The following is a 23,130-nucleotide window of genomic DNA, read 5'->3' as shown; positions in this document are numbered from 1 at the left end:
CTAATCTTGACAACAATCCAAGCGCCATCGCCAAATCAGCTGACTTCGAAATCAAGTTAAAGATATCAACCGATTTGCAGTAGGTCAGTCCTGATTTGGCCAACTTATCGGATAAGTGGTTGACTAAGATGAAGAGGACCCCCAAGTAATTGCAACATATACATCCCCAAATGGGGAACATCCATACCTCATGTGGGCTTTGCTACTTATTTATATAAGTAGCAATGGGTAGTCTGTTACGACTTAGACATGCTTGCAGTTTGAGTGTATCCCACCGATTACCCATTAGTAGACTATATTTTCTTTTGTGGAGCTATTTTCACTGATTTAGATGTGATTTCGGATTGGATCGTCTTTTGAATTGTCAAGATTATGAGTAATTTGTGCCGAGAATAGAATAGCTTTATTCAAGCCTTGGAAACCATTGGCATTGGTAAACCTGTAGTCATTCATCAACAAATATTATTTGAGAATAAGGAGGATGGAATGATGTTTGCAAGAGTGGAATGATTAACCTTCGACTTGAATGTAATTTGTGATTGTATCCACACTTCCCAGAAGAACCGTTTTACTGCAGCAATTTACTTCTCACATTTACTTTTCCGCATTTTTAACCCTTCCTTCTACAATAAATGTAGGTTGGTGTTGGCGCAGAGCAGTGGTGAAGCGTTTGCGATTCCTATGCAGACAGTTCCCGCACGAACTCACTTTTGTTGGGAAAATACTGCTCTTCCATCCAGTTTTATCCACTGGGTGACGAATTCCCCCAACTCGTCTTCACATGTTCAAGTCCGAGTTCCTTCCAGGTCAATGAAACACTGCTGAGCAGAAGTAGCATTTGGATTCCATCTAGCACCTCACATGGAGTCATGCTGCTTAAAATGCCATGATGACATGTCCTCATGTCTGTTCCATGGCAGCCTAAAGTGGCTTACTGGTTGATGCGATGTGACCGGGGCCTTGAATAACACACCTCCTCACCTTCGGCTTTTGTCACTTTGAGAGCGTGACACATCACATTACCGCTACATTGTCCAATAGGTCAGGATTTAAGTCCCTTTATCACAAAAGCTTCTCCAGCATTACTGCTCTTGGTCATTCATCCGCATCTTCCTTGGAATGGGTTCCCGCTTTCCACCAGTAGCACTTTGCCGTTTGGCATTCGGTGCTGTGGAAGGGCTGGAACAGTGAATGCGCCGCGGCGAATGTCTCTTCTCGGCCTCCACCTTGGACGTCCATTCTTCCCCCTACAGTCACCTTTTCAATCGCCTACTCACATTATTGAATCTATTTGGGCCATGACACCGCTTCTACTTCCACTTTTGTACAACCCTTCTCTGCGAGCATAATTTGGCTACCAAATGGACGTTTAAACTAATTTCTCAACGTGCCAGACAAAGGCGGAATGGCACAATAATACAAAATGGCACTCCACAAGTGGTGCGCTTCATTTGGTTGACAATTCAAACGAGCGCATTCACTGGGCTGGGGACAAAGAACTTGACCCCTAACTTGCCATTCAATTCGCTTATCATCGACTGAATATTTCATTCCAAACGTCTGTGACACTTTCGTTAATCTCATTCGTCTCGGAGACGATTGATAGTTTCATTACGCATGCTTTGCAATAAGCTCGGTGTTTCAGATGTCATGTAACAAAACAGTCCCGATCAGGCAAATTAAAAAGGTGCATTTACTACTGTTGACAAAATAAGTAGGGAGCGAGTTCTGTCCCACCATGGGTTGTGGGTAAACTTACTTAAACTGGAAGTGGAGATTGCACTGTACCGAGTAATCGCCGTTTCCTTAATGAATGTGTTTTAAAAGTGGTAAGTGGAGAGACATTTTCATTTCTCTAACCAAGCATTGGAAAAGTTGCTTGGTTAAATCACTGCGGTTGTAGAAGTTGTCGAAGATAGCAGTCCACTGCTCCACCTCGGCGCTTTCTTCTTGCCGTGGGAAGGCGTCTGACGTGACTTTGTTATTACGTTTGTGGCTAGTGCCGTTGTTGTTGGCACACATGAAAGAGGTGGCAGAGAGATGTCCATGTGGCCGTGGTTACTACCGATGACCGTTTCACATCGTGGTTTCCTCTTGAGCGTCGTCGCCGTTGCTCTTCTTCCTCCTGTGAATTCGTAATAAATGATGAGGCAAAAACGAGGATACTACTAGGGGACTGCCGCCATTCATTCCCCTGATGTGGAAAGGTTGTACGAGAAGTTGGCTGCTCTTCTTAAACTGGAAAGAGCCAAAACTTGGTTACATAAAATGTGGGCAAATAATGGGGAGGATGGACGGGTGGGTGGATGGAAGGACAAGCTAGTTCGAGGCTTATTAGATCTCACATAGGTGGATTGGAGATTGCTGCATTCGAAATGTATGGATGGTTCTGATGCCGGTGATATTCGTCCTAAATCCACGCATTCATACGTCCCTCCTTAGTTGCGTCACCATCCACCGTGACTTTTCCATCTGTACTCCACGTATTCCGCTTCCATCCACTCGTTAAGTATCCATGACTCCCGCGTGAATCAGTATTTGAAGCAATTGAGTGAAAACCCTTCCTCGTAGTTGACCGGGGTAAGGGTGGGAGGGGACACCTGGCTAAAAGTGACACTAGACACCTTCTGATTATTCCTAGCTTTAGTTTTACTCTTTTGTTCTGTAAAGACAGTCACACGTCACCTTTGGGCCAATCTGTCGTCGGAGCCTGACTTCACGCCGCTCATTTGTACTACCGCTCGAGGTGATGGGTTGCGCAACCTTCACCGTGGACAGGGTTGACTTCCTCCTCTACGCTGTGTGACCTCGTCTGCATCATGAGACCTACGTGGTGATTGTGGTGCCAGCGGACATCAGGCACTCGCTCTGGTTGGGATGTTGCTGCACGCTTACGTGTTAAATCAGCCGTCGCCAAAGTGGTGGGCCGTTTCAACAGGAGTTTTCATGCGCTAAGAGGCTGTATGATGTGGACTAGCGGTGCTTTCTTATGCGCTTTAGGGGTTGATTTTGATAGAAACCGGTACGCTGACAGAGAAGAATTGCGAAAGGACGCCTTAGGGGAAGAGTTATAGTTACAGGAGTGAAGATCTGTTGCTTGCTCATTCAGCAGCTCTCGTGTAGACCTTTCTGCTCTGCTTATGAATAATTCTTTGGTTTTTTATTGTAGCCTCTACGATACCGCCCATTCTTTTGATCTGCGGAAATACCTACAAATTCCTTCCATCTAATGTGAATGATTTGTAGATTTGACACCAATTGGTATCAAAGTGGCTGTCAGATGTACACTATGAGGCCACGCAGGCTTTGAATCTTGAGGTGATCCCGTTTGCCAAGAGATGTTGAAGTGCGAGCCGTATATCTCCACTTAAATATCATTAGTAAAATGTGATAGTGCGACAACCTCTTTGAATTGTTGCTCTGTTGTAGAGCTGTGATGATTCGTTTAGCTGTGTGCCTAATCAGGCAGGCATTTCATCCTCCTGAGGTGATTGCACTGGCACTCTTCCTTATGGCCAGCGGGCGATGCTAACAAGCTCTCAGCCAACCCACACGTCAATGACATCCATTTATTCCATGAAACTTTGGCGCAGTATAGTCCTAGGCCACATGTGCATCTAAAGAGGCGTCAATAAACACAGCTATACCAGCAAAGAAGTTCTAACTTTGTCATCTCATGCGTTCGATAGACGCTAGGGTTTTATGCCTACCATTGGATGCGAAAAAGTGGCATCGCAAAGTGACTTTGTAATAGCATAAACTGACGGCAAAATAATCATACATTGGTAAAATATATGCTTTGTTTTTAGTATAGTCAACAGTGATGTTTAAGAATTTTCCTAATTGAAGTGTCAGCATGCCATCGCTACATTGTGTGCATCAGTACTACAAATTAATAAAAGTAATAAGTTTTAGAGTAAGTCTAACCTCATCTGAGCTTATTTGCACTTTTTCATTATATGCAACCGACGCAGAATAACTAATCAGTTAATTCGGGGTGTTGGTGTGGCGCCACGTTTTGTATTTGTTCTCAAAACAATGTGCTGTTGCCTCGCAATATAATTTTTAGCATAAATATATGTATGCAGTTTCACTTACTTACTTACAGGATGGATCCTTTGTATAATTAAATGCGATTAGTTAGGGGTGTTTTGCTCTTTCGTAATTCAGTAGTCTGAGTTGAAGTCCGTTTGCTTTTGTTCACAGTAAATACACAACGTCTAATTCGAAGAATAACCGTAGAAATTTGGAGGCAGGGTTTGAGCAGCCCTGTTCCTCCCGGCGACAGCAGTACCATCGCCGTCAGGCGTCCAGTCGCTCTCATCTGTCGTATCGCCACTACCAACCCCACTTCAATCAGCATCGCAACACGCCACCTTCTGTCGCGGCCTCCTCTCATTTTATGAACGACTATATCGTTCACGGCTCACCAGGTTCACACCATAGTTGTCCATTCAAGGTATTCTGGACATATACGGAATGCTTTACGGGGCCTTTTCATCTGTAAGTACCCAGCGATTCCTGATTTTAGCATCGACGAGGAGGCGGAAGCTGTAGTAGTAACAGTTCCAACTATCTACCAATTCACCAACCCGCTACGGCGTCCGTGATACCGATCTGTCATCACCCTCTTGCGTCTAGAGTGATACCAACGTCGTCGAGGCCTTTCAGCATATGTAACTTCAATTGTTCCGTTCCTATGGTGTCCGTAGCATCTTCTATCCCCACTCAACAGCACCAGCAGCAGGCAAAATCTAGACAGGATGAAGATGCTGTGGATCTCAGTAGCACGCCCCGAACACCACCTAATACCTCCTCGATTTCAACGCAAACCCCTGCCTTCATTCCAACAATGTCTGTGGTGGCGACCACAATGTCTGCGAAAATTATGACCGGACGAAACTATCCTGCACTTAACTACCTCGATTCTCTTTCATTTCAAATATGGCAATTTTTCCTGGAAAATCGACAATCTCCTGGAACTTATGGAAAGAAAGTTCATTTTAGAAATGCCCTCCACTTAATCATTTCGTCGGTCTTCCAAAGTATGTTTACGTTAGTGTTTCATTCACCTGTCCATCCCATATGTATGTCGTAATTCCGAATGCGTTTGTCCAGATATTAGTTAATTATCGTATTTGTAATCTCTTCTCTCCTCTGCTTCCCTTTTGTTTCTAATTGAACTCTTCTCGTGGCATAGACTCGAAACTCTTCATTGTGGGCTCTTCAATCAACGGCTTTGGGTCGGATCAAAGCGACACCGATTTGTGCCTTGTAGTTACATCACAGGAGTTGCAAGGCAAACGAGATGCCTCCGCGGTGCTGCACCAACTTATGACACCTTTGCGCAAATGTAGTGAGTCTTAGTTTTACCGGTTTTCCCCAAGAATAAGGTGAATATTAAACGCCTATTCGCAATTTGGGTTCGCTGTGTATTATCACTGATGAAGTGAAGTGACTTGACCTACGATGGTTGAGGCATATTGGCAACTGGTTTTATGTCGAAGGTGCGTTCCAGGCGATGAGTTAAACAATGAAGTAGGTACCGTGTAGATGTAACAGAGGAATGCATGGGAAGAGGGATGTGTTCATTTTATGCCCTCAGATGTCTCACTTGGACCCTTAGAGTCAAGGGCATTTTTCTTTCTGAACACTGTCCTGCATTTATTGTAATTTCATCCACTAGGTCAGTTGGCGGAGTGATAATGGTCCTGTTGCATGAATGCCGTTATGAACGCATTTCAGGGTTCAGAGATGCAGTTTATTTGTTCGTTTGGTAGGTTTATGGTTAAAGGTACGGTAGAATTGACAATTGAAATAAATACAGTGGACGCAATTGCTAACACACTCTTGCGATATGAAGAGGTATATGACCTTGAGGTTTTACTCGTGTTCATTATTTGGATTGCCGTTCCTGGCGCTATCAGTTCTCTGGCTGTCTGTCTGGGTAATTGGCAGCTAGGAGTAAGTAATGGAAGTGGATATTTTGAGGTCCGACCTAGTTCCATTGGTTGTCGGTTCGCAGAACTCAAACTTGGGGTAGTTGTAAGAATGGATGTGGTGTGTAGTTAGCTATGCGTGGGATTGTTGCCACACTTATAGAATGGATTTGCCAACGCTGCCACCGCCGTAACACTTGCGTATCTGGCAGGGCGTGGTGTAATTGGGAGGGTAGGGAGGGGCCGAGAGGTTGGTTATAGAAGTGGCATGGGCAGGACTGTGCTGCACCAGCTTGGAAGCTAAATCGTGAACACGTTACTTTAATGTTTTGTTCTCTATGCTTCTTTTTCCAGGTTTTATCAGGAGCTGTAATCTGATTCGCGCCAAAGTGCCGATCCTTAAGTTCCGTGACCAACTGTCGGGTATTGAGTGCGATTTGAATGTCAACAATGTGGTGGGAATTTACAACACCCATCTTCTCGCCATGTACACTCGAGGTGAGATTATTTCAACTTTCCCCCTTGTTTAATTACTATCCTCAGTGTTGGGGCAAAAGTGAATCCCCATTTGCCCCCCTCCCTTGTTATTGATTGGTGACTGACTAGGTCGCAAAGCCCATTGATCAATTTTCGGGCCAATCATATGTGCACCGAAGGAGGCACATACTTTTCCAGGTTGAATAGCAAAAAGGCGTTGCTTTACATTTCTCTGACTACTTCATAGCACTACTATGGTGCTATCAGTTACCATTAGTCACTTTCCGTAAGGAACGATTTTAAAGCTTTAGGATGATGTCTGTTGTTTTGACTAGCCAGTTTTGAGGCCTCTCTTCATGAACTGAATACTGCATTTTTTACAAAGGATATTGTTGTGTTGGTGAGGAGTTTATGCTGCTTACACCATCTTTGTAGTTAGCTACCGACTGCCGTTTTATGCCTATTTCATGGTACTGGAAGGCGCTTCCCATTAGGCCCACACATGTTGCTTAATGCATTTTTGTGCTTGGTCGTGCAGCCGCAAGTACATCGATGAATGATGATGAGTTACACCACGTTTACGTTGGGTCAGAAGATGACCAGTAGCTTATTTGGTGTGTTTGGGGCGTGCTTCTAATCGATGAAGCGAACTTGATAAGTATGGGTTCTTTCGTTAATAGTCGACTCTCGGTTGCGTCCTCTCGGCGTGTTTGTGAAGCACTGGGCGCAAAAGATGGACGTCCATGATGGTAGCCGTGGCCGGCTTTCTACATATCCCCTACTCTTGATGCTCATCCAATTCTTGCAGTGTGGATGCTCGCCTCCTGTTCTACCAAATCTGCAAGCTCGCTTCCCTGTAAGTTCTCTATCCCTTAGTCGTTGAGTATAAGAGCAAGGGGTAGTTTGTTGAAGCTCAAAAACTATTTGCAATTGGAGTGCATCCTACTGATAACTTGTGAGTAGGCTTTTTCACCGTTTGCGATGTTATTTTCTCTTGTCCAAAAGTGGTCAGAACTGCTTTATTTAGGTTATGGAAGCCATTGGCATTGGAAGGTCTATTTCCATTTACCAACTATTTTTGCTGGAGGACAAACTGGATGAAATGGTTTCTCTGAGCTTGAGTAATTTTTGTCGAGTGTGTGTGTGGCTTTCAGAATCCCAGTTTAATTGTGACCACACTTCTTAGAGGATGTGTTGTGCTGCATTTGTGTACTTCCTGATATTCCCCCTATTTGTGGACTCTGTCCGGGAAATGTAGCCTGCGTGAATGTGGTTTGAAAGACTGCTAGACGGATGTATCACTCATCTAGATTCTCTATCCCTTGCAGAAGATCTTCGACTACGAGCGTCCAGTTAAGGAATTAGACATGCGTTTACAACTACCCTGGGACGAGATGTGCAGTGCCAACACGTCCACGTTAAGTGAGCTCTTCGCCGGCTTCATAGCTTACTATGCAACCTTCGATTTTGCTCGGTGGGCCATCTCAATTCGCTGTGGCCAGCCCTTGCCCATCGATGTGGCAATCCGGTGTCTTCCACCCCACGAACAAGCACACACTGCGGCCTCCTTCAAGATCTTTGTTGAAGGTGGGTGAGGGCGTTGTGGAATCGGTTAGAATAGCGATCTGCCATGCTAGAATTCGGGCGCTTGTAGAAATTTAACGCTTTTAATGGTCTTTCATCTGTGACATCAAGATTTCCGTGTTTATGGGAGGAGATTAGGCTAGTTGTCTACTTTTATGGATGTATTTCTGTCACTTTCGCCAGTGTAGCTTATCAATTCAGTGCCTATCGCCTTACCACTGTAGGAGAGTTGTTGATTAGTATTGAAGCGTTTTGACATCGAAATAATGGTGGCGATGGCGGAGGTCATGTCAAGGAATTGCTGTTTTACTACATGTGTTTTTCCAATTGCAGAGCCCTTCTGTAAAGCGAACGCTGCACGCTCCCTCTATGATGAGACAGTTTTGGGACAAATTCAATGCGCATTCAGTTGTACAGATGGAGTTCTGCGAGCGCAGAAACCCCTGGAGTCTCTTTGGAAGCAGTCTTCTCCGTCATCCACCACTTCGTCAACATAGACCGTAATGTCGATGGCATCAATGACGATGAAGGTGGTGGTTTCTTTCTGTTTCAGTTCTTACCCACTTTCCTCTCCTTCACTGACGATTCGTTGATTGATTGGGCAGATAAGCCAGCAAGGCAGCCAAATATGTGACTAAATAACTTAACGAGGTCTATTTTATTTTTTGAGTGTCCGAGTTAACCCGTGTCTTTTTCTCCCTTTGGCTCAAAAAAAAAATGAGTGAAGTTGCACATGTTGTGGCTTTTGAATGAAAAAAAAAGAAACAAGCTCTTGGATGGCTGCAAAACCATGTGGGGGGGATTTTCATGACACCATTTGGTGACGGTTCGGTGTGGAGATTTTTTGAGGAAACTTTTATACGTTAAATTGATGTTCGTATTGTTTACAAAGAATAGTTTAGAAATCGGCAAAATTAGGTGTCACGGAGCGTCACAAGTGGATGACCTGTCCCCCTTGTCGGCCTACGGTGATTCCTGGCCTTAGAATTTGGCTTAAGCAGATTGATTAAGCTTATACGTTGGTTAGAGGTTGGGCGCAGCAGTTGAATCGGTGGACAAGTGATGCCACTATCTGGGCAATGTAACTCCTGAGCTGTGGTGGTTTATCTTCCTGTGGGGTTTCAATGGTGGATCCATTGAAGTTGCTTGATTAACTTTGGGATAAGTGATCATATGCTTCATGTGGGCACAATTAATCCGCAAAGTGTGGATTGAAATTGTCAAGCACCAAAAAAAGACGTCATTTTTCCACCATGAAGGTCATTTCAAAATTCGGCAAATGGGACTCGATTTGACTTAATCTGGGCTCACTGTGATGTCTTAGTTGATTCGTTTCCAGTAGGCAAACAAAAAATAAGGATTCAATATTTATTGTTTAATTTGACAGATCTAATTGACATGGTTGGTCGAAGTGGACTAGGTTTTGTGAAAAAAAACGAGACGTGAAAAAATATTACTAACCAATCACCTGACTCAGTACATTGTCTACCCTTGAGCTGGCCAGCCGATTGGTTGGTCAGCTGAGTTGAATGGAATTCTATTGGGTAAGTGAAAAATCGATATTTCCCACGGTGGTTCATACTGTTAATCAGATGATTTTGCCGATAGGATCTGGGTGGGGAAAAAATCGATGATATTTAGGACCTACCGCATAGATAATTGGCTTATTGATTAGGGGAAAAAGTCAATAAATCTGCCATTACCAAAGGGGGACCCCGCGTTTCCATGGCTCAAACCGTAGGGAGGTCAGATTTCCCACCAGATACACACGAAAAGTCGACAATAATTTCCCCTCCCCAAGGACCCAGAATCCGGCCAATCATTTTAAAAATCCAGATAAGCCAAACTTCTGTGATTGGCTTTTTATTTTAACCACAATTGTTACTGCATATAATGTGCGCCTTGGTGCATAAATTTCTCCTTTTAATTGAGCCCTGTGTGTGCTGCTAATTGAGTGTAATTGCCAATGTCCGATCGGCAGTAGCCCCCTTTTGCTACGCTGATCCGCCTTTACTGCATCAACTTCTTCAAAAAGTTTGATTTGGCATCTTTGTCTGGTGTTTCGTCTTTTCGTGGCGTTTCTACGGGCGTTTTTGACTCCCTAGGCTTTGACGAACCCTGGCCACCATCATTCGCTTCAGTTCTCGATGCCTTGCCTCGCGGTGATTTTGTCTCTGTGGTGAGTGGCGGCACTGTTACTGGCGTAACTGAGGTTCGAGGTACTTGAGTTAGACTTGTGACATCTCCCTCCCCAGTTGCATCAGTTTGAATGAAATTTCGGGCCAAATTTGTCGGCCAGAAGATATACTAAACACAAAAAAATGGGGTCTACTCATTGTGCAATAATTAGGAAGCAAGTCTCCTCTACGCAACTCACGAGAATGTACACGTGGGCCGCGAGGTCAGCCGTGCTTGCTATCGACCGATGCAGCGCCAGACGACGCCACAGAGCGATGTAGTCACCATTAATGATAAGAATTATTGGCAAAACCCAAAACCTAGGCACAAGTCGAGGTTATTGTTGGCGAGAAGAAGAGGCAACTCACCAAGCTGAGTAGAAGAAGATCAGTTGTAAGTAGAAGAGGCGTTTCGCTGGCCAATGAGTGTTAGTGTACATTGCAACCAATAGAAAAACAAGCCATGTAACTACGTTCAGGGTCACCAAAGTGTAGCCCGTCGGTGACTGGAAGCGATATTTAGCTCGACCCGAATCAAAAGCCTTAAAGAAGCAAGGAAGTTTAAGTAAATCCCATAACTCCTGGCCTTATAAAACATTGCTTAAGTCATTCTTATTAAAAAAGGCGAACAAAATATCCTCTTATGAACAATATCATGCCAAACAGGTTTATTAGTCCCAGTAATTACTGATCAAGGGTTAATTGGCCGAATTCGAATGGTAAAGTCATATTCATCTGGAGGTTATTGCTCATCTACCAATGTCCGTTTAAATTTACTTCAATGGCCCGCCGATGCTACTTATTTTTTGCTAGTAGCGGTCGGTAACCACGCGGCATTTTAAAAATTTCATAATTAAGAAAATGCGCTACGCCAAAAGCATCTCAGTAAGCCAAAAATATGCCTTTTCAAGCGTAAAATGCTACAATCTGCAAATTATTAGCCGAATTAAGTAGGGAATGAGGTGAAGTTGACTTGCACACTTCAGTAAAGTAAATCAGGACAATATCTTTTGAGCAACTAATTGGGGAATAATTTGCTTTCCAAGACAAGCTTTATCTCTTGTTTTGGCTTAATTCTTTAAGTAGATTTGAACGGTCTGGATACCGTGCACGAAACTAACAGAACGACTGTTTTCTGGGTCCAGGGACTTATCTGAGCCATGAAAACTGTACTTTTATTAAAGAGAAACAGTTTGGACTGCAAATGAATCAGCATTTATCTCCGATGCGCCGTTGTTAAGACACTAGTTACGAATATATTCACCGGCTTAGATACATACACTGTAAATACCACATATCCCATAAACACTGCAGACCGTGGCTTCGTCGTTATGTGATCGGCTCAAACAAACACACTTGTAAACAATACTTTGAAGATCTCTCTCTTTCAAGTTGTTAAGGGTTTGCCAACTCGACTTTGTGACTGTGCAGTCCACCCCTCTTGACAAGTTCTGATGTGGGGCTTTGTTTTTTGTCTTGTGCTATCTATGAATGAACCGCTAAGCAGACACCTCGCAATAAATGCATCAGTGAGTGGATCAGAGATGGATGAATGAAAGGGGTGGAAGGGGAAGAGGTTAGATTAGTAGAGTTTGAAGCTAGAGCAGACAGATACATGAACAGATGGAGGAGAGAGCACACACTGGACGAACGGAATCGGGGTGAATGACTGAATAGAAAAGCACGAAAGTTCGAAAAATTTGCAAAATGGAAAGCAACTAAGATAAAGATACTCGGAATCTGGACAAAAGTAGCCCAATCCTTGCAAAAATATTTTTTAACCTACCAGCGTGGTCGTGATCCCACAGGCCAGTTGAACGAGACCATAAATGGTGACTGTTGCTAGGAGAGTAATTGTCAGACGCTTTCCGGGATCCCTGTGAACAATGCAGTAGCCAGAAGCAAGAAGCAGCAATAAAGCCACTAGGGCACAATTGGCGGTACCACCCATAATGTCGCCTATAATCGACGGAAGTGGTAAAAAGAGGTCAAGCTACTTATAGTAGTAATTAAGTAGCACTTAGGGTGCGAACAGGTAAATAATCGGTCAGAAACTCAAGACTAATCGATTTTTTTTACCAAAAGGCTAATTGAACACCTCAAGCTTCTTCCATTTTGAGTAGACCTTGAATGGGAACGTCCGGCAATCGGTTGAGTAACAGTTCCCAATGCATTCCACCTCACACACAAACGCAAAACTTATTCGTCTGAAGAACAAAGACTAGACAACAGGAGTCCTCTTGGTCTCCAGCAATTGGATTCCTACGACAGTGACTTAGAGTTCTGTCGTCAGTCTCTATAATAAGCTAACATACAGAGTGATCCAATTTGAAAGTAGCTTAATTGAATCGACTCATGACACCACGAAACCAGTCAATCCACCAATAAATTAGATTTGCTCCACAACTGGTTCTTTTCTCCCATTTAAGCATATTTTTTCGATTTTTTTGGATTTTAAAAATATTGAATAATTTAAACTCACTGGTAATCTCCAACCACAGGAGTCTTCGACCAGCATTAGACAGATGACCCATACACATGAGAGCAAAAAGCCACTTCAGAAAGGCGAAGAAAAATACTCCGAAGAAGAGAAGCAGTGGATATAGCAGATGGCGCTTTTCTTTGGACGTTACTACAAGGCAGAAGAGCAACCAATTTGCTCAGCAACTTGTATGCAATTTCAGTAGGTGAGTGTTCCTGCCAGTAGCAATGAGGAGCAGCGACTCTCACTGGCAGAAAATATTAGTACGTTCTTTCTAGGTGCAGTTTTAGTATATTTAATCATAGTTGTTCCAAAAAAGTCATTCGGTTAAAATGTGATAGAGAAAGAAGTCATTCTGATTCCTAAAAGAACTTTGGAGCAAATCGCATCGGTCCGTTCGCCAAACAATCTATGCTATCATTTCTTCTATCCTTTCTTCTAACTACTCATAAGGGTATTCACTCATTCACCGATCCCACCTTCGTGTTCAGTTATTTCGGGAATTTTTTTGATTCTATAAATCAGTCGCCGATCCTTCCATCCGTTCGTTTGCATAAACAATCAAGAAGAGCAAGCAATTAGTGGTACGCCTAATCAAATCAATTTCATAGTGGTCAACCTTCTTCGTAAACCTTCTTTTGTGTCAGGTAAAGCTCTAGGAAGGAAACTGATTATTTTGGTCAAATAAGATTCGTTTAAAATTTGTATCTCTCAAAATAATTAAAAGGGTAAATTTAGAGGTAATTATTTGTAATGAAACCAGCTCTGGTGGAAAAAAGTATCAATGGGTAAGCGACAAAGATAAAATTTAGAAAAGCACCCAAATTTAACACTAAAGTTAGTAGGTATTAATGAAATCAGTGGGTCATAATGTCTTAAAATCTAATGAGATTGATAAAAGACCTCTCTTTACTGTCTGGTTATGTCAAAAAAGTAAAAAGCAGGAGATTCCCAAAGTGATAGTGTGGTGTGTACACCTAATCGCGCACAATGCAGGCTTCTAGCAAATCAGGAATTTTTAACAAAAAAGAGCATGAAAGGCATTTTTTTAGATCCATTTTGCCTTACTCAATATCCAACCACCGATAAAAAGTATTCCGATTGAAGCCACCCAAAAAATCAGAACGGTCTCCAAACTGCCTACAATTGTAAAAACATTAAAAACAAAATAAACACTAAAGCAGAAAAAGGAAAAACAAGTTTCAGACACCGAAATCGTCGAGGGAAAAATGCCTTCTGAACAAATTTCCACTGCCTTTCCCATTTTGCATTTCAAGGCGGTAATATACCGGTGGATAGATTTTTCTCCCATTTTCCTTAAATGGTTCCTGAAACTGATGGATATGCGAGATAACAAGTAACAGTTACCTTTGTTTCGCAACTATCTAGAGCAAAGAAAAACCAGGAAATTTTTCCTGGGGTAAACGTAATGTCGGGCGATTTACAGTAAACCCAGTTGGGAGATACACTAGAGTCGGAACGGTAGAGTGAATAGACGGACTGAAGAATGCTTGAGTGATGACTTTCTATAGGAAAAGTGTAGAGCTGACGAGGAAAGTCGTGACGAGAGTGATTTCGATAACGAGGGTCGATTTCCACCATCCGCTCCACTATACCACTTTTAGCTTCATGAAAATCGGGTAATTCAAAGGGATGTGCAAAGTTTCTGAGGTCAACGTGCTCGCACCAGCTACTCTCTTCAGCGGAAAGTGAAAATTTTTGATTGGGAGAAAAATTCTGCAAAAGTATGAGTTTTTCGTCACATGTCTAGAAAGTATTCATGTAACTCAAATCCTGATCTGTCAAACCATCCGCGAAGTGTATGCAACGTCCCATATCTCCGGTGCGTTCCAATAAGCATTTAAGAATACTAAGCCCAAAATCTATACTTTAAGAAGGTACAAAAATAGTTTTACTTCTGGGTAGACAATTTCAAACCTAAGGAGACTTTCATGTTTGTGGTAACAAAATCGTGAGAGGTAATTTAATTCCTAGAAGGTGAGGAGGGGTTATCAAAATTACTTTGTCGTGATAAAGACTGCCCTCGTATATAATGGCTGAATACTCTTTTATTAATGATAGTAATGTTAGGGATATTATCACTTTAATTGGTCGCATTGTCATCTATTTGATATATCACCTGCGAGTTGAGGTCGACCTCAGTAAAAATCAAGTAATGTAAACAAATAAGGTGGTTAGCAAGTTATAAAAATGCTTTAAATCTGCAAATTACAAATGTCACATTATTTTTGGGTCTTTTTACCTTAGTTTATACTTAGTGGAAGCCTTTTCACCACTTATTATGCATCGGACTCTACTATTATTCGGAGTAAGTATTAATCACTGCAGTCTTCACTAAGGCTAAAAATTTCGAAATCCTGGATTTTGTACACAGATTACTACCAGTTACCCTACCTTTCCTTCTAAACGCTCCACCGCTGGTCACTCTACTGATAATCGAGAAGGACTTATACAGAAACGGTGGATCAGGCAACGCAACTCCCTACAAGCTATAAAATTTTGCCAACTCTACAATTGCTGAGGACTCTTGATATCTACTTAATGGCTCTTTAATACCGAGATATAATGTTGGAACCGAATATACGGAATAATCTAAACACCAACACTCAACTCATAACCCAGTCCCATCCTCAAGCGTTCACCACACTGAGGCCCCCACGCTTAAAAGCACCCAGCCCGACTGGAACCAGACAGGTCCACACTCCCGACTTCTGACCTAGGAAGAACTTAAAATATTCATAATTGGGGCATAATTTACAACGATCCTACACGGCGATAAGACGACACAAACTATGCCCTCAACGAGCCCACGAGCGACCACTTCCCCCATCAGCTGGACCGAAAACCACAAAAGGAGGCTGCATTTGTCATACCTCTTTTCTACTAAAGGTGGATAGATTGGCAGGGTAACTGCTCTTTTTTTAGGTAAGTAAGGTGGGCAGGCAAGTAGTTCGATGTGTATGCGTCTTTTCTATCCCCTCATAACGGGGCAGAATGGAATAAGAAATGGAGCGTGGATTTATGGCAAAAGGAGATGAAAGGTAAGAAGGAGAAGAGGGGAGGGGGGAAAGAAGCGAGGCTAAATGGTGAGGGTGCAATGGAATGGAAGCGAAGGTAGACAGCGTGAACACACGCGTATACACATACACGCACACACGGTAACTACTACTAAACCGGTCTGCTTCATCTAAGTGGTGAGAGGGGAGGGGCAGGGAAGGGAAGGTCTCCGAAAGAATGAGCGTACACAGAGGAGGAATGGAGGCAATTTCTTTCGGCTAACAATCGATTGGGCAAAGGGACAAGTACACACCCGTAGTGACCGACGGTCGGAGGGAGCAATCGATTGAGCACAGAAAGGAGGCGAGAGTGATTAGATGGCTGGTGGGTTGGTTTGGCGGTGGCGGTGGTGGTGGTGTTGATGACTTGTTGGCAGGACAGATATGGCGTCTAGCATGCACCCGAATTTCGTCGTGAAGCCGATGGTGATGTTTGGTGAGATGGTGGATTAATCTTTATCTCCGGTGCCGGCAGATGAGGAGTAGTAACAGTAGTGGTAGTAGTAGCAGTAGAAGGAGGTGGCGGTGGTGTAGTCGCTGTTGCACTTGCTCCCCCTCCCGCCGATTCCGTCTCGTTGGCATGGAAGAGAACGGCAATATCACGCCCAATAGCTCCATCAAAGTCACTACTAAAGAGACGCAGAGCACGGAACCGACCACCACCACCGCTACCGCTGCCGCGATGTGAATCACTCGTCTCGTTGCCGCTGCTGTAGCCACCACCGCCACCACTGCGATGGTGACGTCGCTTCTCCTTCTTCTTGCGGTCACGTCGACTAGTAAAATATGGCAAATTTTGGCTATCAGTAGACAGCTAAACCCGGCTTCAAACACACCCAGACTCAGACTTCTTTGACTGGACACGAAAGCTAAACGTGACCGAGCTTAATGCCCAGGAGGCTCATGAGAGAAGAGTCATCGAAGCCCCTGTCCCCCCGACAAGCAGTCGAAGCAAAAGCGCAGCTGGATGATTTCGAAAAAGGTCCCTAATGGAGCTGCTACGGCATGTTACGCAAATAGCATAAAGAAATAGAACCTCCTTCACACTCATCACGCACATGTAGATGCTTGGACAGCACTGAAAGTGGAAGCAAGGCGACAGGAAGGAATGGATACCACATTCCAAAAAGGAACTCACCTTTTCCTACTCTCATCATCACCGCCTTGATCGACCAATCCAATGCCCGAGAGTTGTCGCCAAATCAGTGTCTTCGAGACCTCCTCACTAACACTGAAAGGCTACAATGTGGGGGGGGGGGGAAGTTGAAATAAAATAGTGGTTTTGTGGAAGAAAAGGAACCACGCAAGGTGAAACTTGACACAAACATGTCAACTACCTGTTCGATCTGGAGGAGGGTTACAACAAAGTTAAATCATTTCCACACAAATGAAGACAATTTAACCCAGTGCCGACGCAAAAAAAAGGAAGAAGAACCAACCTTTTCCTCCGTGTTAAGCATTATAGGCTGTGAGAGCGGCAGGGAATCCTGAAATCACCACAATGCTTGATTTATTGTAAGGTGTTGTTTTAGGAATAAAGATGTAAAAAAATCGACTAACCTTGCTACTGAAGTCGTTGGTGGAAGGATACCGACGATCGGGGCCGGTGGAAATAGCCTTGCGATTGCGAGAACACGAACTGTCGGGAAGAATGTCGTCAAGCCAGTACAGTTCTTCTTGGGTGAAGATAAAATCGAGCGCACGACGCACAAAGCACATTGCAAGCACCTAAAAGAATGATTGCTGGCATTTTCTCATGCAATCCACCTCAGAAAGGTGTGATAAGATGGCAGGGGGGAGAGGGAGGGGGGACGTACCATCAGAGGAAAGAGGATGGAGATTTGAGGAACAGATTTGATGACGTAGAGGAGGATAAGGCACAACACCTGTATGACCGTGAATAAGTGAACCCGACCCAAACGCACATGACTGAATGGAGGGGAGAAAAAACACAGAAAATATATAAAAAATAAGTACTTGACACATCTGGAAAGCCCATCCGTGTAGACAAACTAACCGCAGATAGGTGTAGTCAGGTTGGTATTTGGCTGGTGTGAAGAAGAGTCCAACGCGCTCCATCAGTTGGAGACCGTTCAGCGAGGTGATACCCATGAGGAGGAAGACACCGTAAAGCACTGCCATGGGGATGCGCTGTTGATCAACGAGAAAGTCAAAAAGAGCATGAAAATGAAACGAGTGAAGTGACTGATTGCTAGAGGATCGAAAAAATGAGCAGATGGATGGATTCAGACTGGAGAGATACAGTAATTGACTGTTCAACGGAGCGGATGATGACGCGGCACTTACGCGAAGGATGGAGGACATGAAGACAGAGAGACCAATGAAGAGGAAGATGAAAAATCCCGTGACACGTTGTTCTCGACACCCCAGAAAGATGGGCCGCTCACCCGGTGCTGCCGATTCGGATTCTTTTTTTAAAGAAATCACGTGATTAATGGACAGCACGGTGGCTGCCACGAACCAGGGAATGCCGAGTATTGAGTTGACCGCTATCGTGATTGTCACTATCAACAGGTCGAGGTGGTAACCGGGTCCCTTCTACAAACAAAAAAGGAGTAGAAAGCATTGAGAAGTAGTGTTGCGCATGCAAATGGATGCCTGTGGGAGGCGGCCTCTTTGAAGTTCGCACCTTCAGTTTATTTTCGCGTCGATTGACAATGACAGCGGTGATCTGTTGATCCATGAAGACCAAAATAACCGCCAGAAGAGCAGGACCAGCGGCAACCAGAGCGGACCACCAGGGATTCCCATTGAAGGGTGAAATTATCCAACCACGTTTCTACAATTCGGCAGATGAATAGTTGGGTGGAGAAGGTTGGATTCTAGACTTTCAGCGATTACGTATCCTTGAAAGACTGACATACACTTCCCCTTGTGGATTATTACATAGAAAATTTCGGTGATTTCGAGAGCAGAAATACTTCCAAATGACTGAACACATGAGATTCTACAAAGCGACCTCTGGAGGTGCCACAAGACACCCCAATCTGAGAATAGTTCTGCTAAAGGCGCATAGAAGGGTTAGAAGACTGATGCCAGATGCGTATACCATCGGCGGGGAGACGATGTAAAGGGAAAGGGGGGAATAAAACGACGAAACAGCCCTCTCTTTCCTCTTTTCCTGAAGGTTCCCCTCAGCTCTCATAGCGATCAATCTTCTGTTTTGGTCGTCTCGAGGGTTCGAGTGGTCCAATAAGGGGAAGTGCGGCTAAGAAAGGAGGGTTTCGCCTGGAAGTCAGTGCCACAGGGTGGATGATGCTCTCCGACGAGCACTTCTTGCATGCTAACCAAGTATCGTGGCAACGTAGCATCTCGCGTCGGCGGCCATCTCACGCTACTGTCATTTGAATAGCGCCTAACTGCCTCTCTGCACTAATCTCAGCCATTTGTAGTGTGAGTAGCTATAAGGCCTTCACAATATCCAAGTATTCATTTAATAGCCCAGTTCAGTTGAGTCGAATCCGATATCCCTTCACTACTGAGCTTGAAGTAGTTCCTACGGTTTCAGCCGTCCGTCCCCCCCAGAAGGGGAAGCCATTTTTCCACTATGCTTTGGCAAAGATTACCATTGTTATTCTGCAGTGAGTTCATTGCAGAGGTCAGTAAGCATACGGAGTCTGCAACTAGTTCTGCTAGACTGGCAGCGAGGGAGATTGGGAGAAAGGCCACATAAAATCGAGTTTTTTGTGATAAATAAATCGAGAAATTAAAGCGCCTCTCCAAAGCCATTTTCTTGTCTATCACAACTCTTTTTCTAGGTAAGAAAATAAACCCAAGAGGAGTAACGAAAAAAAAACTGTCCACTTATGCCAGTGATTAAGTATCATATTGAAATGCGTACATTGTAACCGAGTGTGGGTTCAAATGTGGCAGGCACGAGGAGCTTTGGTGTGTGGAGACCGCAAAAGAAGTCGATGAGACTGCAAATAACGATGGCAATGAGCACCGCAAAGTCCGAAATCAAAGAACGGACCTGGAAGTAAAAGATGTTTAAACATCAAAGACACCAAATCAAGCATTAAGAAAGTTCAAATTCGTTAAAACAACCACACCAGATGGAGGTAATCGCAAACCTAATTATAAATAAGCATTTTGAGTAGATGAGTTGATGAATGGACGGGTAGAAGGATAGGTGGGAGAACCAATGGGTGATTGAATGAGTGAGTAAAATAATGTATGAATGGAGAGGTAGATGGATGAATATTCGCATCTCAGGCAGGTTGATGAGTGGATGGACGGAAGCGAGGATGGGTGACATGACACAGGTGAGTGGAAAAATGACTTGAGCAAGTAATGACTGAATGGACACGATTGTATACGAAAGAATTGAGCTCCACAAAATCTCTTCTCCGACCCTTCCAAACAAGCAACAGTGGATTAGTATAGAAGGCCTTGGTATAGATGTTTTATTCCACGGCATAACTGGCTTGACACAAGCTATAAGTAAACTCACACGAGACGGAAAGAAACGTGAATTCCGCAGACTTCGCAGACCATAGGAGAGGAAGAAGCAGAAAAGAGCCAGGAGGATACAGAAGAAGAAGATATCCGGGGAGTAGAATCCTTTGCACGCCTTGTCACTCCACGTGCCGCGAAGGATCTCGCATTGTCGTTGGGCCTCCATTGATTCCCAACTGTAGTAATTTTTATTCAGTTTGTCCCAGTCGATTGTCTAGGTGGAAAATTGTAAGGTTTTCCGATAGCCCACCTCACTACAGACACAAGATGGGAGTAAGAGTTGCATCTCCACTCACCCCATTCTCGTTGAGGTGATGGTGCGCGTCCGTGTCATTGGTCCCGACGAAGGGCAAGTCGAGGATTGGGTACTTCTCACGTGCATATTCCAGCAATTCTGCATCTGTGAAGTTGCTCGTTTTTATGCAAGTGCAATTATTCGGAGGCGCGAAGAAGGGCCTCCATCGACTTAAAGAATAGATGAATACTTACTACTCGGGACAGCTTAAGTAAGAGCTAATTTTTAGCCTCTCCAACTCACAGATTGACAGGATATTTGTAGGCGATCGAGTAGGTCTTCTTGATGGCCTCAAAGATGAAAATTAACGCAATAAGAAGAGCGAAGGACTCCTCCGTGAAGCGAGTAATAAACCGAACCAGAGCGGAGAGATCGAAGGTAACCATGATGAAGAGGATTAATGTGACCCACATGCCAATCCAGAAACGGAAGGAGAGATAGGACCAACGGTTTGATCTGTGCAAAAAGCACAATTTGTGGGTAGCACTTCGGTGAAGGATGTAGATAGTTTGTGCAGGTGAACTGGGAGATTGCTACTTAAATCTCGTACAGCACTACTTGGAAGGAGTCTGCTGGACTCGAGGAGACTTATGACGGGGAGGAGATTGTGTTTTGGCACCGACCTGCATTGCAAGAGGCTAAAATATCTTCCAAATGACTATTACAATACTACTTAACATGCCTAATTAAGTAGGTGGGAACACAAACCCACCGTAGGGGGAACGGAACATGAGAATATACTGAATTGAAGTAACCGCGGGCAAACACACCCAAAGCACACCACGTAAAGCATAAAAGAAAGGCTAAAACATAGAACCACTACTTCACAAGATCAGTGTGGAGAACTCACTCGCACAGGCGATAGATGATGCTTTCAAAGATAAGAACGGGACCGGTGCTACCCATGATTGTTAGCGGTTGGCCAGCAAAGAGGGCGTAGAGGATACCCACAACAGCACCCGAGACAATTGACTCCATTGTGCCCTGCAAGGGGATCAAAAGAGAGCTTAAAAATTTGTATTGGATGACGAATGAGAAGTTGTGAGGAGCAGACGTGCAGAAAACAAAAGGAGGAATAAAAGACGAAGAACTCGCTAATTAGTAGAAGGACTTTCCTGATTAAGAAAGACTTGTCATTGAACAAGTAACACCTTATCAAAAACAACTTTACAATGCAGAAGCCAAATGTGAGGTTACCCTTACCGATAAAGACCCTATCTTTATATGAATAAAGCAAGCGAAGAGTTTTTTCTTCTGCTGTTGGGCTATGGGGGGGGGGGGGGGGGGGTAGGAAAAGGCAACTTTTAAATAAATAGAAGAACAAACACATGAATTTTAAAAGTGCATTAGAATAGTCAAAATAGCAGAGCAGAAGTAAGCCTTTTCAAACGATGCTCAGCCAAAGGGTCTTACCTTCGACTTCTACCAGAACTACAGTAATAAATGAACTTAAGATGAAATGCTATGGAGGGGAAGATGGCTACTAATAGTGCAAATAAGCAGTAGTGCAAGTGGTTCATCAACTGGAAAAAAAGTTGGCATTAACTAATTAAATATCATTACTGGCTAGTATTTGGATGACATGAAGTAATGTCAAGAAAAATAAGCATCTGTTTTCCAAGTGGGGCGTTGATTTGTGATTGAGAGGCTTCCTGAGACCAAACTAAGCCCCAAGTCTTGTTAGTAACAGACTTGTAAATGTTTCAAGCTGTGGGAGATTTTTACGCTAGAGTACCATTCACTTCAACAAAAGGTTCAAGGAGGTAGCAAATAAAGTGAATATCAATGAGTTTACATTCCAGCGGACGGTGGATTGAAAGAACACACAAGGGGAGAGGGTGAGAGCGACATTCCCATTAGACGGCGTTGGTTTATCGTTCCCCAGATGACAGGTAATGCTACTTAAGGTCACACTCCTAGTAGACGCAATAGCAATAATTCTTCATAAAATAGGTCACCCAATATCATCAAGCAATTGAAGGGAAGGTCGAAAGTCAAATAACCCACCTTCATGGTTCAACGACATCTCGTGAAACATCCTAGCCACTGGAAAATGAAACAAAATTAATGTCGGCTGAAGGAATGGGTCAACATTCAGACAAAGGAATGCTTGATGGGCGGACGAATGAGTAGTTGACTAAACAACTTAGAGATCAGGTTAATCCAGCTCTGGATAGGTATGTATGAGAAAAAATAAGTTGAGGAATGGATAGGAAGATGGGTAGACAACAAGGGATCGGGAAGATTGCTGATCGTTTGAGACGAAGAAAGCAAAGTAAGACGACGTTAGATTTCGTGGAGAGATAAGTGGACGACTACTTTAAAGGAAAAATTTATAGATAAGGATTCCACCGCTTGGCTAAGAAAACAATGAGTTTGAGAGGGCTAATTATGAATTCAATACATTAAAATTTGTTAAATTCGGCAGCCTTGTCAAGCATTAGAATACAAAACACGAATTTATTATATCAAGAGCATAATTAAGATAGATAGATGGTTAGAGTCTAGGATGAATGGGATGAAACAAGGCTGTTAAATAGATGCATAAATGGTGGAATGAATGGATATGGGATGGATGAATGGAAGTAAGATGGATGGGGAAATGGATGGATGGATGGAC

The 23,130-nt window shown here is 43.6% G+C and overlaps 3 protein-coding genes across 3 annotated transcripts in view; 1 reads left to right on the top strand and 2 right to left on the bottom strand. All coding sequences in view use genetic code 11, as the record gives it.

Moving 5' to 3' along the window:
- Window positions 1-8,497, top strand: part of EGR_10020 (Poly(A) RNA polymerase gld-2 A) — a gene marked incomplete at both ends in the record, with an annotated part of 9,382 nt that extends 885 nt beyond the window's left edge. Inside the window, 7 exons of the mRNA XM_024499269.1 lie at window positions 4,207-4,459; window positions 4,532-5,045; window positions 5,201-5,356; window positions 6,294-6,437; window positions 7,097-7,272; window positions 7,745-8,003; window positions 8,334-8,497. Of these exons, the coding sequence (XP_024346307.1) occupies window positions 4,207-4,459; window positions 4,532-5,045; window positions 5,201-5,356; window positions 6,294-6,437; window positions 7,097-7,272; window positions 7,745-8,003; window positions 8,334-8,497 (1,666 nt within the window). The remainder of the gene's footprint in view (window positions 1-4,206; window positions 4,460-4,531; window positions 5,046-5,200; window positions 5,357-6,293; window positions 6,438-7,096; window positions 7,273-7,744; window positions 8,004-8,333) is intronic.
- A 1,513-nt stretch (window positions 8,498-10,010) lies between these two features.
- EGR_10019 (Transmembrane protein) lies at window positions 10,011-14,783 on the bottom strand (the record flags this gene model as incomplete). The annotated part of the gene is made up of 9 exons (XM_024499268.1): window positions 10,011-10,307; window positions 10,378-10,498; window positions 10,547-10,719; window positions 11,964-12,136; window positions 12,660-12,809; window positions 14,105-14,426; window positions 14,468-14,542; window positions 14,576-14,650; window positions 14,682-14,783. 9 exons carry the CDS (start codon window positions 14,781-14,783, stop codon window positions 10,011-10,013), a joined length of 1,488 nt encoding a protein of 495 aa, XP_024346306.1.
- A 527-nt stretch (window positions 14,784-15,310) lies between these two features.
- The window catches only part of EGR_10018 (Sodium-driven chloride bicarbonate exchanger), a gene marked incomplete at both ends in the record, with an annotated part of 17,691 nt that continues 9,871 nt past the window's right edge, over window positions 15,311-23,130 (bottom strand). Inside the window, 14 exons of the mRNA XM_024499267.1 lie at window positions 15,311-15,396; window positions 16,139-16,512; window positions 16,875-16,975; window positions 17,176-17,223; window positions 17,297-17,464; window positions 17,554-17,665; window positions 17,754-17,887; window positions 18,044-18,295; window positions 18,387-18,536; window positions 19,599-19,730; window positions 20,211-20,429; window positions 20,512-20,680; window positions 20,754-20,966; window positions 21,361-21,494. Coding sequence (XP_024346305.1) covers window positions 15,311-15,396; window positions 16,139-16,512; window positions 16,875-16,975; window positions 17,176-17,223; window positions 17,297-17,464; window positions 17,554-17,665; window positions 17,754-17,887; window positions 18,044-18,295; window positions 18,387-18,536; window positions 19,599-19,730; window positions 20,211-20,429; window positions 20,512-20,680; window positions 20,754-20,966; window positions 21,361-21,494 — 2,292 coding nt within the window. The remainder of the gene's footprint in view (window positions 15,397-16,138; window positions 16,513-16,874; window positions 16,976-17,175; window positions 17,224-17,296; window positions 17,465-17,553; window positions 17,666-17,753; window positions 17,888-18,043; window positions 18,296-18,386; window positions 18,537-19,598; window positions 19,731-20,210; window positions 20,430-20,511; window positions 20,681-20,753; window positions 20,967-21,360; window positions 21,495-23,130) is intronic.

This window comes from Echinococcus granulosus (assembly GCF_000524195.1).
Source record: "Echinococcus granulosus chromosome Unknown EG_S00184, whole genome shotgun sequence".
Taxonomy (NCBI): domain Eukaryota; kingdom Metazoa; phylum Platyhelminthes; class Cestoda; order Cyclophyllidea; family Taeniidae; genus Echinococcus; species Echinococcus granulosus.
The sequence above is the reverse complement of the archived record's forward strand: the minus strand, read 5'-3'. Positions and strand labels throughout refer to the sequence as shown.